Source organism: Enhydra lutris, unplaced genomic scaffold, assembly GCF_002288905.1.
Source record: "Enhydra lutris kenyoni isolate GAN:26980312 unplaced genomic scaffold, ASM228890v2 scaffoldscaffold20, whole genome shotgun sequence".
NCBI classification, from domain to species: domain Eukaryota; kingdom Metazoa; phylum Chordata; class Mammalia; order Carnivora; family Mustelidae; genus Enhydra; species Enhydra lutris.
In genome coordinates, this window is record NW_019154104.1 from 29144321 (window position 1) to 29156325 (window position 12005).

Here is a 12005-nt window from a genome sequence, read left to right on the forward strand (position 1 = left end):
CTCGGGCTGGTTATCGGGCTTCTTACCTGCAATTTGAAACTAGAAGTTTGCAGATCCCTGAGAAAAGGGAACTGCAGGCCTAAAATCCTTTCTGGTTGAGGGCCTCATCCGCGTGGGAGAGAAAAACAGGCATTTCTACCAGACTGTGTCTAAATGTGTGTCGTTCTACACTAATCCTCCCAGACACCTGGTGCGCTCTCTTTTTCCAAACAGCTTTGTTGAGATGTAATTCACATCCCATGCAATTCACCCACTTAAGGAATGCTATTCAGTGGTTCTTAGTATATCCACCGAGCTGGGCAACCAACTCCAGTATGTAATTTTAGAATATTTTCATCACCCCCAGAAGAAACCCCACAGTCCCTGGCAGGGTATCCATCTCCTGGGGCAGCCAAAGCAAAACATCCCAGGCTGGGGCAGGGGCAGGGGGGCGGGGGGCAGGGGGCCTCAAACAACAGACATTTATCTCCTCACAGGTCTGGGGGCTGGAAGTCCCAGAGCCAGGGCCAACACGGCTGGTTTTTTCCAGAGGCCACTCCCCACGGCGTACAGACGGCCACTTTCTTGAGATGCCTTCACATGGCTTTTTCTCTGTTCCTGGCATCTCACTGGGGGGCCTAATCTTCCCTCAGTATAAGGATATCAGTTAGATTGGCCCAGACTAAAGGCCTCGTTTTAACTTACTTATCTCTTTATAGTTCCTATCTCCAAATGCATTCTGAGGTGCTGGGGTAGGGTTTCAACATATGAATTTGGGGGGGGTGGAACACAGGCCAGTTTGTAACAGGTAGTAATTCCCTAGATCCACCCTGCTCCCCTAGCCCCACAACTGCTGATTACTTCTGCCTCTGCAGAGTCCCCTTTTCTAGACATTTCCTATGAATTGACTTGTATGATATGTGGCCTTCTGTGGCTGGTTTCTTTCACTCAGCATCGTATTTGCAAGGTTCATCGATACTGTAGCATAAACCAGTACTGTACGGTTTCCTCTTGCCAAATAATATTCCATTGAATGGATAGACCACGTTTTGTTTACCCGCTCACCAGTTGATGGACAGCTGGACTGTTCCCGCCTTGGGGTTATTATGAACAATGCTGCTACGAGCATTGGTATACAAGCTATTGTGTGGATGTAGGTTTTCATTTCTCTGGGGTATGTACCTAGGAGTAGACTCATTGGTTATGTTGTAGCTCAGCGTCGAATAGTTGAAGAAGGGCTAATCTGTTTTCCCAAGTGGTTGCACCATTTTACAATCCACTAGAATGTATGAGGGTTCCAATTTCTCCACCTGCCAACCCTACTTATTTTCCTTTCTTATTCTACTTTCTTATTATTTTTTAATTTATAGCCATCTTATTGGCTGTAAAGTGGTATCTCATTGCAGTTTCTATTTGCATTTCCCTGATAGTCATGATTTTGAGCATCTTTTCATATGCTTTTGGCCACTTGTAGATCTTTGGAGCCATAGCTGCTCAGATCCTTTCTTTGCTCACTTGTTACTTGGCTTATTGGTATTTATATTATAGAGTTGGAAGCGTTCATTATATACTCTAGGTACAGATCTTCTTCAGAGATACGATTTACAAATATTTTCTCCCATTCTGTGGGTTGTCTTTTCACTTTGATGGTATTATCTGCAACAGAAGTTTTTAATATTGATGAAATTCAATGTATCTGTTTTTTCTTTTGTTACTTGTTCTTTGTTTTTTGAGTTATTGTTTTTGTTTTTGTTTTTGATGTCATAGCTAGGAAAATTTAGCCTAACCCAAGGCTAGAAAGATTTTTTTTTAAAGATTTTATTTATTTGACAGACAGAGATCACAAGTAGGCAGAGAGGCAGGCAGAGAAAGAGGGGGAAGCAGGCTCCCTGCTGAGCAGAGAGCCCGATGCGGGGCTCGATCCCAGGACCCTGGGATCATGACCTGACCTGAAGGCAGAGGCTTTAACCCACTGAGCCACTCAGGTGCCCCAAGGTTAGAAAGATTTACACAGCCGTTTTCTTCTAAGGGTTTTATAGTTTGGGCTCTTCCATTTAGGTCTATGAACCATTTTAAGGTAATTGTTGCATATGATGTGAAGTATTAAACTTCCTTCTTTCGCCTGGGGATTTCTAGTTGTTTCAGCATCATTTATTGAAGACTCCTCTTTCCTCCACTGAATTATCTTGGCACCCTTGTTAAAAATCAACTGCACATCAATGTGTTTATCCCTGGACTCTTTATTCCATCAATCAATCTGTATCTATACCTAACTCTCTGCGAGCCAGCACTGTACTTGACTATTATAGCTTTGCTGTAAATTTTGAACTCAGGTAATATGAATCTTCCAACTGTGTTCTCCTTCAAGACTGTCTTAGTTGTTCTAGATCTTTTGCATTTCCAAATGAGTCTTTGAATCACGTTGCTAATTTCTGGAAAAAAATAAAGGGGGTGATTTTGACAGGGATTGCACTGTATTTGTAAGTCAATTTGGGGAGTACTGCCATCTGTACAATACCAAGTCTTCCAATCCATGAACATGGGATGTCTTCCCATTTATTTAGGTCTACTTTAATTTCTTTCAGTGACATTTTGTAGTTTCCAGTGTATGTCTTGCACTTCTTTTATCAAGTTTATCCCTAAATATTTTATTTTTCTATGTTTTGAAGTAGAATTTTTTTCTTAATTTCATTTTCAAATTGTTCATGGCAAGTATATAGAAATACAATCAATTTTTTGGATATTGATCTTGCATCCTGCAACCTTACTGAACTTAGTTGTTGGTTTTATTAATTTTTTAATGGATTCCTTAAGATTTGCTATACACAAGATCATGTCATCTGCAAATAGAGATTGTTTTACTTCTTCCTTTTCAATGGAATGCCTTTCCACCCCCTCCTTGTCTAATTACCTCCAGGACAGTATTGAAAAGCCACGGGAAGAGAAGATAACCTTGGCTGTTCCTGGTCTTAGAAAAAAACATTCATTCTTCTGATGAGCTCTTTTGACTTAAAAACTCTATTTTGGGGGCGCCTGGGTGGCTCAGTGGGTTAAAGCCTCTGCCTTCGGCTCAGGTCATGGTCCCAGGGTCCTGGGATCGAGCCCCACATCGGGCTCTCTGCTCTGCAGGGAGCCTGCTTCCTCCTCTCTCTCTCTGCCTGCCTCTCTGCCTACTTGTGATCTCTGTCTGCAAATAAATAAATAAAATCTTTAAAAAAAAAACTCTATTTTTTCCTCAATTGTGACTTCTCTTCCTGCCATTCCTTTTGGGATTCTGACTATTGAGAAGTCAGATCTCTTGAATCTATCATTTCTGTGTTTTATTTTATCAATGTTAATTTCTATTTCTTCCTTTTGTACTCTGTCTGCTTTGTGAAATAGATTTTTTGTTTGATCTCCTAGGGCACGAGTCAACAAACTATGGCCTGCAGACCCAATCCAGCCTGCCACCTGTTTTTGTAAACAAAGTGTTATCGGAACACAGTTACATCCATTCATTCATGGATTGGCTATGGCTGTCTTCAAGCTGCAATGGCCAAGTGGAGTAGTTATGACAAAGACTGGATGATCTGCAATAAAGCCAAAAATATTTATTATCTTTTCCTTTGTAGAAAAAGTACGCCAACCCTTGTTCTAGATCAGTGTCTTTTCTGGTTTTTACTACCTCTAACTAACTTTTTCAATTTTGAAAATAATGTTTTTATTCCTAAGAATTACTTTTTGTTCTCATATTACTCTCAAGCAAGATCTCCCTGACTCTTCTTATAACTTCTCTATCATTCCCTCCATTAGACATGACACCTGCTGTCTTCTCATTCTCTTGGTAGAAAATCATATGAGGGGATCAAAGACTTCAGATTTCCCAAGTCCCCTAAAATGTGTGCTCAGAGGCTCAGGCCTACCCAGCCCCATTGTAGGCAAGTCCCCTCAGCCCCACAAAGGCCTGGCCGTTAGGATCACTAAACAGGTGTGAGACAGGTAGGAGAGAGGAGTGGCCAGGGAGTCTCTTCCCCAGGGATGATGGTGACAACCTCACCCCCAAGCTGAGACCTAATCTCCAGGGCTGGGAAAGCCCAAGGGAGGTTGGGCCTCCCTAGGGTAGAGCTGGATGGGACATTCTTTCCCAAAGGCCTTGGGGCTCCTGGGAAAAGGATCAGCAGCTCTCTCCTGGGTTGCTGGCCAGGGTGGCCTAAAGGATACCCTTGGCTCAGCTTTCTGAACTTAATTAAGTGGAAACACTCAGGCAGCCTGGGATGGCAGGACTTGGCTCCAGGCTCCTCCAAAAAAGTAGGCCTGCTCCAACCTGGGTCTTCAATCTGCTTCTCCCATTGCAAAGAGTGGCACTAAGAAGTTGCCCTCTATGGGAAGGGTACACAAGGTCCTCCTCTCCAGCCCCCCAAAACACGTACATCTGGCCAAGCTTCCCCTCAGTTGGTCCAGGTCTTTGAGACACTCAGCAGGAAGCTGGAGTCATCCCCAGCATGACCACCCCAGGCCCCTCTCCCAAGACTTGCCTCTTCCTGAGCCTTCAAAGAGGGTGAAACATGACTCTAAGGAGAGCTGCTTTTTGAGCTGAAAAGCCTGAGAGGTGGAGTCAAAAGAGAAGCTCCAGCTATGAGCCACAGGCCATCCCTGAGTGCGGGGAAGGTAAAACGGGCCAGAAGTAATTTCTGTTTCCTGCCAGACGGAACAGGAGCACAAGCAGGAGCTTGCATTTCCAAAATGACCCCCTCCTGCAGGCATTGCTTGGATGAGGGCAAAGAGACAACAGGGTCTCCTCACTTCTGTGCTGTAACAGACATGGGGTCAAAAGAGGACTAAGACCTGCATGCTGTCCTCATGAAGTTCACGGTCTAGCAGGGGAGCCAGCAGGTCAAAAAGACCATTGCAATATGAGATGGTGAAGGTGTGATGGGGCTCAGCCCCAAACCCCCAAGCAGTATGGAGGATGGTGCCTGCAGCCCTGGGGGAAGGGGGTGTTTAGGGCTCCGAGAGAGAGGTGACAGGTGAGTGGGGGTTGAAGATGGTTTGCCAGGGAGACAGAGGCAGCATCCTGGGCATCAGCAAGGCCGAGATACATAGATGCTCAAAAACCTTGGATGAATGAATGAATGAAAATGAATTGTGTTGTATTCAAGGAAAACACTGTTGGTAATAAGTGAGTTGGTCAATGAGGTTAATGGTGCAAAGGCAGATTTTCAAAAAAAGGTGCCGTGTCACAGGTGGTCCCCCAGGTCTCTGAGACATCTGTTGTCTTCACTTCAAAGAAGCATGTCTTCACTCTGGGTTCTGGCATGGAGCAGTAATTGACTTCTGCTGGTAATATGAACCAGACATGGTCTCATTGGTGAATCATTGAAAGCAACTGTGTTTCTTTTGATTATTTGGGGTGAGTGAGGTTTTGTTTGGCAATACCAAGAGAGAGAGAAGATGGTGCACAGGGTTGGTTCCTCAACAGTGACGCCCCCCTCCAGTCTGGAAAAGCCTCAAGAAACAGGGAGGGAGCAGGGGGTAACATCGGCAGTCTTGAAATGTGGGGTCTGCAGGAACATGTGTCCATCTGGCTCTTTATCCACTGGCCTGTGTGACTTCTCCAGGCTTCAGTTTCACCCTCCGGACAGGAGGTTAGACAGATATCTTTGAGGGCTTCCTGGCTCTATTACGTGTCTGTGGCTCTATGACTAGCTGGGGCTAACAGCAGAACACCTGTGTTTCCTGCCTCCCCCACAAATGGCAAAACCAGTCCAGGAGGGTCTTCCAGTTGACCCATGGGTAGTAAGCCTGGCTACGTGTCCTACACCCCCACACATCACGTGTCACAAAGTCACTGGCTTTGGTGAGCAATCTTTTCAAATCTGAGGAACGGTGACCTTCAGACACAAATCAATTGGGGGCCATATGTGTCAAAAATAATGTTAATGTTCTTTTTATCGGAAGAATGTAAAACATGAATTCATGTGCCTTTAAGGAGTCAAGGCTTTTTCAGTAAATGGGAAACATGCTAAGTAGACTGGTTTCAAAAACGTATAGTTAGTGGAGAGGGGACGGAGAGGCAAGAGTGAGGCTGCTGGGGGAGGGTGGAAAGACTTTTCAGGAGCCTACATTGTGCTGTTCCTCAGCCGTGCCTACAAGGATGTAGGAGTCCCATCTGTGGGGTGAGAAAGGGAGGCTCAGAAAGGTCTACACTGCCAGTGGAGCAGCAACAAGTGAAGTTCTCCTCCCTAAGCATCCTGGGCTGGGTGGGCACGACCAACACCCATTCATGGAGGAGCAGCCCTCAGCTTAGAGCACAAGTGGTCTCTGCCTGTCCTCCCCAGCCCTGCCTGCTGCTCATGAAGCCCTCTGAGGCTCAGACACAGGATCCAGGAAGTGATCTCTCCAGGAGCCCCACAGCTGATCTTACAAATTCACTGAGTGATATTGGACCCCTTTCACTTTCTTGGGGTCCCACCCCTCCATCTCCTACCAACAGAAGGATTTGCAGTTCCCTTCCAGCATCAAAATTCTCTGTCCTCCTGTCTTTATTGTTCCAGGATATTGGTGGTTAGCAGGAAAGATCGACAGGAGGTGTATGTCCCACACCTTTGGTGCTAATGTTCTATAGTAAATCTGTTACTAACAGGGCCCGGTGACCCTTTTCCAGTTACAGGATAGTAACAACTTACCAGACTCCAAGGCACCAGAGAGGTCAGAGTGGGCCACAAGCTCCAATAAATCAAGCTGGGAACAAACGAGCCAATATCCCATGAGCCATGGGTGGTGATCTCCCACAGTCCAATGTGCACTGACCAAGGGTAACACTGCCTATACAGAACACCCCTGCATGTCTCCAGGTGCCCTGCAGATTGACCATTTTAGTCATCTTTAGTGTCTAACCAGTCTCTTCTGTAGCAGTGAGCCAACCTGGACCCTGGAATGAGGGGGACAAATAAGGTGAGAAGGAGCTGAAACCCTCTGGACTTGCTAACAGGACCGTAGGGGACGAATGTGTCCTTTTGAGTTTGAAGACTCCAGCTCCAACAAATAGAGAAAATGTGACTATCAGTCCCTAAGGAACTCATGACAAGTGGATGGTGAGGGAGAGGCAGGTGATACGGAGGGGAGTAAGCACCTAGAGAGCCATCCTGCTCCCCTCGAGAACCACGTTCAACTGCAGCAAACCAGAACGAACGGGCACTGGGATTCTGAGTCAGAGAAATCCTGGACTGAGAACCGGCTCCACCACTTCCTGCACCGGGGGCAAAACCACAAAACTCACAGAGCCTCTTCATCCCGGCCAGGAGTAAAACAGGGACCCTTCCCCGCCCTAAATCCCAAACGTCGCCAAATGCTTGATATGCTCTTGTTTCGACTCAGTTTTTAAGAAGGTGGCTATGATTTCCATGTTACTGTGAAAGACAGGAGAGGGAGCATCAGCGGCAGAATTGAGAAAGTACGACGATCTGTGTCCACTTAGATATGGGGAGTGCGACCCCGGAAGCTTTCTAGCCAGCAATGAAGATCGCTAACCTTTAGGAAGGATGGGAACTTAACAACCGGTTAAAACCGGGAGCGCCTACTTCGTGCTGTGATTTTTCACAGGTGTGGTATGGGGGCGCCTCATAAGGCGCTCCTTGGGCTAGGGGACATTCTCCACGTGTTGCTGTAACCCCAAAGCTTCGACTCCGGTCCCAGACCTGGCTATTTACAAAAAGAGGGCTCACGGGTCGGTGACCTCGACACCCCTCGGATCCCGGCTGCCCCCTTCGTCCGAGCAGCTGGGGAGCCGCGCAAGTTGGGGGGGAACCCCCGGGCCCACTCACACCGACGCCCGCATACTAAGCGCCCTTGGTGGATGCCGGGGCGGGGGGGAGGGATGGGGGAGAACGGGGGGGAGGGGCGGGGGGAGGGGCGGGGGGGGACCCCGCGCGGGGCGGGGCTCTGCGCTCCACGTGCCGGCCTGGCGCCCCGCCCCGCCCACGACTCCACCTCACCCTCACGGCTCCGCCCCTCGCTGGTCCTCCCCCGCCCCCTCTGTCCTAAGCCCCGCCCCCCCGCGGCTCGTCCTTCGCAGGAAGCCCCGTCCCCACAGCCCGGCCCCCGAAGCTCCGGCCTGTCAGTCGCGGGTCCTCCTTCCCCAGAAGCCCGGCCCCTCGCAGCTCCGCCCCGCCCCTCGCAGCCCTCGGCTCTGCGCTCCCGGAGGCGCGGGCGGCGGGGCCCCGCGCCTTTTGTGTCGGGCTCGGGCCGCCGCGCGCGCACTCTCCTCGGCGGCCGGGGGCGGCGGGACGCAGACGCGCCTACCCCCCTCGGCAGGCGGAGGGACGCCCCCTCAGTCCCGGCTCGCGGCGGAGCCCGCCCGCGCGCGCCCCCCGCCTCCTCCTCGGCCGTCGCCGCGCCGCCCGCGCCCGCCCGGGCCGGCGCCCCGAGTTAAGGCGGGCGCGCGCTCGCCCCCTCCCCTCCGCCGCCCGCCCTGCCCCCGGCGGCGCGCGCACACGCCGGCCCGGGCACGCGCCCGCCAAGATGGCAGGGGCCGGGGCCCAGCTGTCAGGCGCCGCCACAGCAGCCCGTCTCCGCAGCTAGCGGCCCGGACGCCCGCCCCGAGAAGATGCTCCCCCGCTGCCCCCCGCAGCCCAGCGAGACGCGGAGCCGCCGCGCCCGGGGCCGGCTCCCCCGCTAACGCCCCGCGCCCCGCGCCGCGTCCCCGGCCCCGCGCGCCCGCCCTGGCAGCGACAATGAGGTGAGTCGGACGATCCGCGCGGCGGGAGAGGACGGGGCGGGCGCGCGGGGGCGTCGGCGGGGGCGGCGCGGACTGCGGGCGGGTCGGCGGGGGCGGCGCGGGCGGCCGGTGGAGGTGGCGGGGGGGCATCTGCGGGGCGGGGGGCCGGGCCGGCGGGCAGGTGTGGTGGCGCCGGGCCGCGGCCGTTCGGCCTCCCCTCCCGGGCGCCCCCCGGCCGCGCTGCTAGCCCAGCTTCGGCGGTTTCCCGAAGCCGCTCGCGTCTCGCGCCCCCTCCCCGTGGCTTCTCGCGCGCGGGGCAGTGTCGGACCCCAGGGCAGCCCGGCCCGAGCCGTCCCCCGGCCGGGGCTCTGCTCGCTGTCAGGCCAAGAAATACAGCCCTGCGGGCCCCCGCGAGCCGGAGTCCTTCTCCCGCGGTCGCCGACCCTCGCCGGTCGGGGTAATCACCCCCTTGCCTTTTTTCTGGGCAATTGTGCCTCCAGACACGCAGCCCGTCGCACCTACGGTGTCTGCGGTTTCATCTTGCTTGTTTCGTGAACTTTACGTGAACGGAACAATACAGTGAGTGTTCTTTTGTGTCTGCCTGCCTTCCCCCAAGTTGTTTTCGTGGTTCATCCATTTGCTCACTAACCTGTAGCAGCCCATTGTATGAACACACCGCAGTTTGTCCAGTCCCCTGGCGTTTGACTTGTGTCTGCCTTTTGGCTATCATGCATACACTTCTGTGCCCCCCGCGCACTCATTTCTGTCGGGGACATATCTAACAGTGGAATTTCTGGGTCAAAAGATTGGCATGTCTTCAGATTTAATAGATGATACCAAGTTTCCAAAGCGTTTGGCCGATTTATACTCCTTCCCGCAAGCGTTTGAGAGTTCTTGTGCGCCACGTCCTTGTCAGCCCTAGGTATTGTCGGTCTTAAAACTTTAGCCATCCTACCGAGTGCGAAGTGTATCCCGCTGTGGTTTTAGATTGTACTTTCCTGCCAACCCATGAGGTCACGCTCCTCTTTATTTGGTAGCCTCTTTTATTATTAAGTGCCTGTTCAGATGTTTTGCCCATTTTTCTTTGGGATTTACATGGCTCTTCTCTCCTAATTTGTAATTTCAGTCTGAAGTCAAGAAGATTGCTTCTTATAACACCTTGCAGAAGTCCTACTGTTTTGCCGTTCGGATTAAGATCTACACAGTCCACTTGGAATTTGTTTTTCTGTGACTTCGTGTATTTGTGTGTGTGTAACTTTTTGTGGAATTGATTTTTTGTGGAAAAGGGGGTTACATTTCACTGGGGAAAAGGTCATCTTTCCCCCGTATTTCTTCAGTGCCTTCTTCGTCATCTTCCAGACTTCCATTTGGGACCATTTTTTTTTCTCTGAAGAATACCCTTTAGTGTTCCTTTAGTGCAGGTGTGGGGTGACAGATTCTTACTGTGTGTTTGTCAAGCAGAGAGAGTCAATTACCATATGGTTTCGCTTATTCGTGGAGCATAAGGAATAACACGGAGGACATGAGATGGAGAGGAGAAGGGAGTTGGGGGAAATCCGAGAGGTAGACAAACCATGAGAGACTTTGGACTCTGAGAAACAAACTGAGGGTTTTGGAGGTGAAAGGAGTGGGTCTTGGGTGAGCCTGGTGGTGGGTATTAAGGAGGGAACAAATTGCATGGAGCACTGGGTGTGGTGCATAAACAATGAATTTTGGAATACATTTAAAAAATTAAATTTAATTAAATTTAAAAAAAAGAAAAACAATAGCTTAATTGAAATACAATTCACACAGCATAAAATTTGCTCATTTAAAGTATACGATTCCGTGGTTTTTAGTATTTTCACAGAGTTTTGCAACCATTACCGCAATCTAATTTTAGAACATTTTCCTCCATTGTGAAGGGCCTTTTAGGTACTTAAAGAATTCTTTGTTTGCCATTGTTTTCTTTAAGCATTTCAAAGACATTTCATTATCACTGACTTGGATTACTTCTTTTGAGAAGCCACTTGTCAATCTGTCATTCTCTTGAAAGCAGTCTTTTTCTCTGGGTGCCTTTAAAATATTCTCTGTCTTTGGTTTTCAGCAATTTTTCTATGCTGTTCCTGGTGGGACTTTTATTTTTTATCTTTATTTTTATTTTTTTTAACTTATGACTGGAGTGCTTAGGTCTTCTTGAATCCGTGGCCTTAACATCTTTCATTAGGTTTGGAAGTCATCAGCCATTAATACATGAAATAATACTTCTGCCCCATTCTGTCTCACCTTTCTTTCCGGGACTCCAGTTAAACATGTTAGATCTTTCATTGGATTTTCTGTCTCTTAACCTTTCTTCTGTGTTTTCTGTTTGTCTCTCTGTCCTCATTCTGGGTATCTCCTCACTTATCTCTTTTTCTTCTGCTGTAAATGATCTATTAAACCATCAATTGAGGGTGGGGTTCTTATTTCATTTTTTAAAGATTTTATTTGTTTATTTCAGAGAGAGAGAGAGCAAGCGCCAGCACAAGCCAGAGGGACAGGCAGAGGGAAAAGCAGACTCCCCACTGAGGAGGGAGCCTAATGTGGGGCTCTATCTGAGGACCCCAAGATCAGGACCTGAGCTGAAGTCAGACGCTTAACTGGCAGACACCTAGGTGCCCCTTTGTGTTTTTTTTGGTTTTGGTTTTTTTAACACCCAAGATGGGGCTCAAACTCACAACCCCAAGATCAAGAGTCACATGCTTTACCCACTGAGCCAGCTGGGCATGCCTCAGTTGAGTTTTTCATTTCAGTTATATATTTTTCAATTCTTTATTTTCCATGTGGTTTTCTTTTTATAGCTTACCATTATCTGCCAAAATTATCAATCTTGTCTTTTATCTCCTTGAATATGGTATGCATAATTATCTTAAGGTGTGTCTGATTATGGCATTAATTATGAGTCTTGTCTGCTGTCTGTTTTCTCTTGGTTTTCATTCATTTCATCTTATCTCCTTATATGCCTAGTTTTTGTTATTGTTGTTTTTTTTCTTTAATTTTGTGCTGGCCATTGAATTTGCCTAATTATTTTGTAGAAATTATTGGAGATCTAAGGTGATGTTTTCCTCTGCCAGAGAGAATCCACATTTGCTTTCGTCAGGCGAATGGGGCACTTGGCATCTGGAGTCACTTCAGTGCAGTCTCAGGGATCGAGCTCTTTCTAAACCGAGCTGCAGTCCCTGTGAGGACCAGCCTGTTTGGTCCACCTTTACCCCCAGGTCTCAGCTCTCCACTAGCACCTTCCCTCCCTAAGCCAACACCAAACTTTTAGTGTTCCCTTAGGAATCGGCAAACACCCCCAGGGAAAAGTAGC

The 12005-nt window shown here is 49.2% G+C and overlaps 1 protein-coding gene across 1 annotated transcript in view; it reads left to right on the forward strand.

The window, feature by feature from the left end:
- The first annotated feature begins 8439 nt into the window (after positions 1-8439).
- LOC111148488 (Enah/Vasp-like) overlaps positions 8440-12005 on the forward strand; it is a 144346-nt gene continuing 140780 nt past the window's right edge. Inside the window, exon 1 of the mRNA XM_022505069.1 lies at positions 8440-8695. Coding sequence (XP_022360777.1) covers positions 8691-8695 — 5 coding nt within the window. The 5' untranslated portion in view covers positions 8440-8690. The remainder of the gene's footprint in view (positions 8696-12005) is intronic.